The sequence below is a fragment of the Triticum aestivum genome, chromosome 4A (assembly GCF_018294505.1).
Source record: "Triticum aestivum cultivar Chinese Spring chromosome 4A, IWGSC CS RefSeq v2.1, whole genome shotgun sequence".
Lineage (NCBI taxonomy): Eukaryota > Viridiplantae > Streptophyta > Magnoliopsida > Poales > Poaceae > Triticum > Triticum aestivum.
The window spans coordinates 431,533,983-431,539,002 of record NC_057803.1 but is presented as its reverse complement, the minus strand read 5'-3'; the positions used below and the strand labels follow the sequence as shown (position 1 = coordinate 431,539,002).

Genomic DNA, 5,020 nt, shown 5'->3' with positions numbered 1-5,020 from the left:
CCACAACTAAGTCCTATCAGTAAGCATCATGCTATGTTTAATCATCAAACAACACCAATGAAAGCCATCCAAGTCGTCACAGGAGAGGGAAGCTACCATTAGAGAGAAATCTAGAGAGAAATCTAGAGAGAAATCTATAGGAGGGAGAGGGGAGAGGGGAGTGGGAGAAACGCAGCTGACCTTGCTGCTGATCCTGCGAGGTAAAGGAGGCGAGGAGATCGAGGACCACCGGCTTGCCTCCGGTGAGATATTATTGGATCTAGGAGCACCGGGGAGGAGGAGACAGTGGCAGCATCACGGCGCACTAGACCAGTACCAGGTTGCCTTCAGATATAGAATATGCAGCTGAGCGGGCGGGCCGCCCGCGGCCACCAGGGAGGAGGAGACCGTGGCGGCAGTGGCGGCCCGGTCGCTGACGACGATGCGCAGCGTGATGTTGGGTGCCCTGGGGACGGCGCCAAGCGACATGGATGCCGGGGTAGGAGGGGACGAGGCAGGGAGCAGGTGCCGTGAGAGTAGCCGTCGTCCACCAGGGAAGCACCGGATCTGCCTGGCCGCCGCCCCCGTCGACGAGAGATTGGGGAACGGGGACGCGAGCGACAGAGAGACTTGAAGGGGAGGGACCTGAAGCAAATTACTGGGAGCACAGGAACATATTTGCACAGAGTTGTGTCGTTACGAATACAGATCTATCCTCACGAATCAGTAGCGTACATCCTTGATCCAACAGCCCAGGATCCTTTTTCTATTCTTTCACCGTATGCCTAGATTCTATACTAGTCCCACCCGTCAAGGTGGAAGCACATTTCCTAAAAAAAAAGGTGGAAGCACACGGAAAATTAGTTATATTATTATTATACTATTTTTAGCAGATCAATGGGTGGTAATTCTGAGTCTTTTGTAGTATATCTGTTGTCCTGCCTTCACGGCATGCGCTTAATTATGCAGGATGATGATGAGTTGCATGTTATCGGTTATAGTTCCCAGAGGAAATGGCAAAGACCGGCACGACCTCCCATTTTCCCCCAAACGCGGCCAACCACCTACTCCCATTCCCGGTTCAAATACCCCTCCTCTCCTATGGCCTCCAGTCCAAACTTTTCCCCGCACCACCGCTACCCCTGTCCCGATGATCACAATGAGGGCACAGCTCGCTCCGGCCCTCCTCCTCCTCCTCCTCACGGTTGCCGCCGCGCCGCCCGTATCGGCGATGACTGCTGAGGAGGAAACCAAGGAGAAATTGCTACAGGGCGCCCACAAAGAGGACCTCGCCAATAAACTCAGTATCGCGAGTGTCGACCCAGACGCTTATGCAGCCGAGCAGAAATTAGTTGGGCCCGATAGCAAGAAGCATGCCGCTAAGGATGTCGTCGATAACACAAGCTATATTATGGGTGTTGTGCCTGAGAAGAAACCTGAAAGTAAGAGTGACGAGAAGAAACTCAAGGAGGAGGCCAAGGTCATCGCTCAAGTCAAAGGACAGATGAACTACGAGGATGCCGTCGCTGAGAAGAATGCCAAGGAGGAGAAGAAATCCAAACTCAAGGGTGACATCTCCGAGGACGATGATGCTGAGAAGAAGGAGAAGAAATCAAAAAACAAAGACGGCGACAAGGAGGAGGACAAAGAGAAGAAATCTAAAAATAAGGATGATGACGATGCTGAGAAAAAGGAGAAGAATTCCAAAAGCAAAGACGAGGACTCTATATATGACACCAAGCAGAAATCCAAAAACAAGGATGATGATGATGATGATGATGATGAGAAGAAAGATAAGAAGTCTAAAAGCAAGGACGATGATGATGACGACAATGATGGTGAGAAAAAAGAGAAGAAATTGAAAAACAAGGATGACGACGATGATGATGAGAAGAAAGAAAAGAAATTGAAAAACAAGGATGATGACGATAATGAGAAAAAGAAAGAGAAGAAATCCAAAGAGAAAAGCGACTCGTCTGAGGAGGATGACGCCGAGAAGAAATCTAAAAGCAAGAGCGAGTCCTACGAGGACGACGATGACAATAAGAATTCCAAAAGCAAAAGCAAGGCATCAGACGAGGATTTTGATGCTGTCCCCATGGAGGCCAAGGCCGACGAATCTATGCCAGGTGTCGACACGCCCGATGAATACCAAGCGTCGACGACTAAAGCCAAGCCACGGTTGCCCGCGGCTGACACCCCCGGTGGCTACACCGCGCGGACCGCGGCCCAACCAAAGATGTCTGCAGCAGACACTCCCGACGGCTATGCCACCCTGACAACGCAGATGTCAGCTACTAACACACCAGACGGCTATGTCACGCCGAGCAAGGCCCAGCCAGCGACAGACTCACCCAACGGCAACGTCCCTGTGACCGACTCACCCGACGGCAACGTCCCGGCGACAGACTCACCCGACGGCAACGTCCCCGCGACCGACTCGCCCGACGGCAACGTCCCTGCGACCGACTCACCCGACGGCAACGTCCCGGCGACAGACTCACCCGACGGCAACGTCCCCACGACCGACTCGCCCGACGGCAACGTCCCGGCGATGGACTCGCCCGACGGCAATGTTCAGGTGACCGACTCGCCCGATGGCAATGTCCCAGCGACCGACTCGCCCGACGGCTACGCGGCCCCGACGAAGCCCGATGTGGACGTGCAGTCCTACTCGGAGACGGTGCCCCCGCCGGTGCTCCGGATGCTGAGCCCGTTGGTGAAGTCCATGTGCGCCAGGACGAGCTACCCGTACGAGTGTGAGGCATCGATCGCCAGGCTGCCGGAGACGGCGGCGGTGCCAGGGCGGCAGAAGAACCTCTTGGGCGTGCTGACACTGGCCATAGATGCCGTGCGCGCCAAGATCGTGGAGGCGAAGAACGCGGCCACGGACGTGTCCAAGGACCCGCACGTGGACAAGCTCTCCAAGGGCGCCATCAAAGACTGCATCAGTAATTACGACGACATGAACTACGAGTTCGACTCGGCGCTGACCGCGCTCAAGCGAGGAGACAAGGGGACGGCGGGCAGCGCGCTCGACGCGGCGCGCACCGCTGTTGACACCTGCGACGAAGGTTTCCTCGACCGCCCGCAGCTGAAGCCAGTCCTGGGCGGTTACGAGAAGGTGCTCGCGGAGCTCTCAAGCAACGTCCTCGCCATTAATGCCAACGCCAAGAAGTATTAGCATGATCTCACCATTCCTTCCGGGAAGGAACTTGTAAGAAGCGTTTCCACCGATCGCCGAAACATACAGTATTGACATTGGTGCTAACATCCGTCTTGCGTGCAGACTGTATGAATATGTATACGATTGTTTTTTTCTTTTTCTTTTTGAAAGGATGTATATGACTGTTTATATGGCTGTGTGTGTGATGATGATGATGATCTCTACTCCTAATGGAGTAGTTGGTAGTCTCGCTTCCAGGTTTTTTTCGTCCCAGCACTTTCGTCCGGTTTTTTTCCGTAGGTTAACCGTCGTAGATTTTTTTTCGATGATGGTTTCTTATTCACCGGTTTATTTACCCCTCAGCTCTTTCCTTGCAAATCAGGACTTTCCAAACGTGCACGCAATCACGGATCTAAATTTACTAACTTATCCAAATCAACCGATACCTTCCATTATTGCAAATTTCTTTAGGAAACAAATAATAGATTTTAAGGAAACAAATAAAAGATTTTAAAGACACATCATACTTTACTAATAATCACTAAAAATCAAATCTAAATTAATTAACCTTATCTTAAATCACTCAATCACTTTAATTAGAAAACATTTTCTTTCCTAATTGCACCTCGCTTAGTGTGCACATAACAATCCGAAGTAATTAGAGTCACATGATTGAATCCATTTATTTAGAGCGACATGATTGCGTTCCGAGATGGAGGCCATGATTTCGTCGAGGTCGTTGCTGCCTCCTACACTCAGGGTGTGTCGCCGAGATCGAGGCGAGCATGAGGAGCTGTGGCCACCGCCATGGTCACCTCATCGCAGGGGATGGAGCACGCCGTCGGCCTACAGCTTGTGGAGATCAGCACTTTCCAAACGTGCACGCAATCACGGATTTAAATTTACTAACTTATCTAAATCAGCCGATATCTTCCATTATTGCAAATTTCTTTAGGAAACAAATAAAAGATTTTAAAGACGCATCGTACTTTACTAACAATCACTAAAAATCAAATCTAAATTAATTAACCTTACCTTAAATCACTCAATCACTTTAATTAGAGAACATTTTCTTTCCTAACTGCACCCCCTTAGTGTGCACATAACAATCCGAAGTAATTAGAGTCACATGATTGAATCCATTTATTTAGAGCGACATGATTGCGTTTCGGGATGAAGGCCATGATTTCGTCGAGGTCGTTGCTGCCTCCTACACTCAGGGTGTGTTGCCAAGATCGAGGCGAGCATGAGGAGCTGTGGCCACCGCCATGGTCACCCCATCGCAGGGGATGGAGCACGCCGTCGGCCTACAGCTTGTGGAGATCACTGTTGCTCTTCAGGTCGCGTGGTGACCGGATCTTGCCGATGTGTCCCTCCCCGACGACCTCCTCTTCGCCCGGTTGGCCGGCATGGATCTCGCCACTACTGCCCTCAACTTCTCTGCCTCGAGCTCGACGGTCAGCCACCATGGATCCCCCAGCTGGAGGGTCACGTGAACCAGCCGTCCTCCCATGCTGCAGCGGCGAGAAGGTGACATGGCTCTCCGTACACGAAGAGTGGAGTGTGGAGTTCGGTCAAGTACTTATATACTTGGCCTCTACTGCTGATCCATGTACATGGAGAAGAACAGACAACCGCTCATTCATGCTTCGTTCCACTCCTTTGCGCTACATTACTGGAGGTGACATTTTCCTATCTCTCTATGTTGTAACAAGCCTGTTGCCTGCATAGTTAATGGATTTTTTATTTAAATTTATCGCTGCTTAGTGCTTTGTTGTAATTGTTCACGCAAGATTCTTATATATAATCTGAGCGTATGTAGGCATACTTAGCTTTACTATTCCATTTTTTTGGCGCATAGAAATAAGAGTATTG

General features: G+C 50.7%; 1 protein-coding gene across 1 annotated transcript; it reads left to right on the top strand.

Moving 5' to 3' along the window:
* The first annotated feature begins 1,078 nt into the window (after positions 1-1,078).
* LOC123086224 (uncharacterized protein DDB_G0286299-like) lies at positions 1,079-3,354 on the top strand. The gene has a single exon (XM_044507935.1). It carries the CDS (start codon positions 1,130-1,132, stop codon positions 3,161-3,163), a length of 2,034 nt encoding a protein of 677 aa, XP_044363870.1. The 5' UTR covers positions 1,079-1,129; the 3' UTR covers positions 3,164-3,354.
* Positions 3,355-5,020: the final 1,666 nt, after the last annotated feature.

What these genes read in the sequence shown, in the direction of transcription:
- LOC123086224 (XM_044507935.1), top strand. Translation starts at nt 1,130, where the DNA reads ATGATCACAATGAGGGCACAGCTCGCTCCGGCCCTCCTCCTCCTCCTC.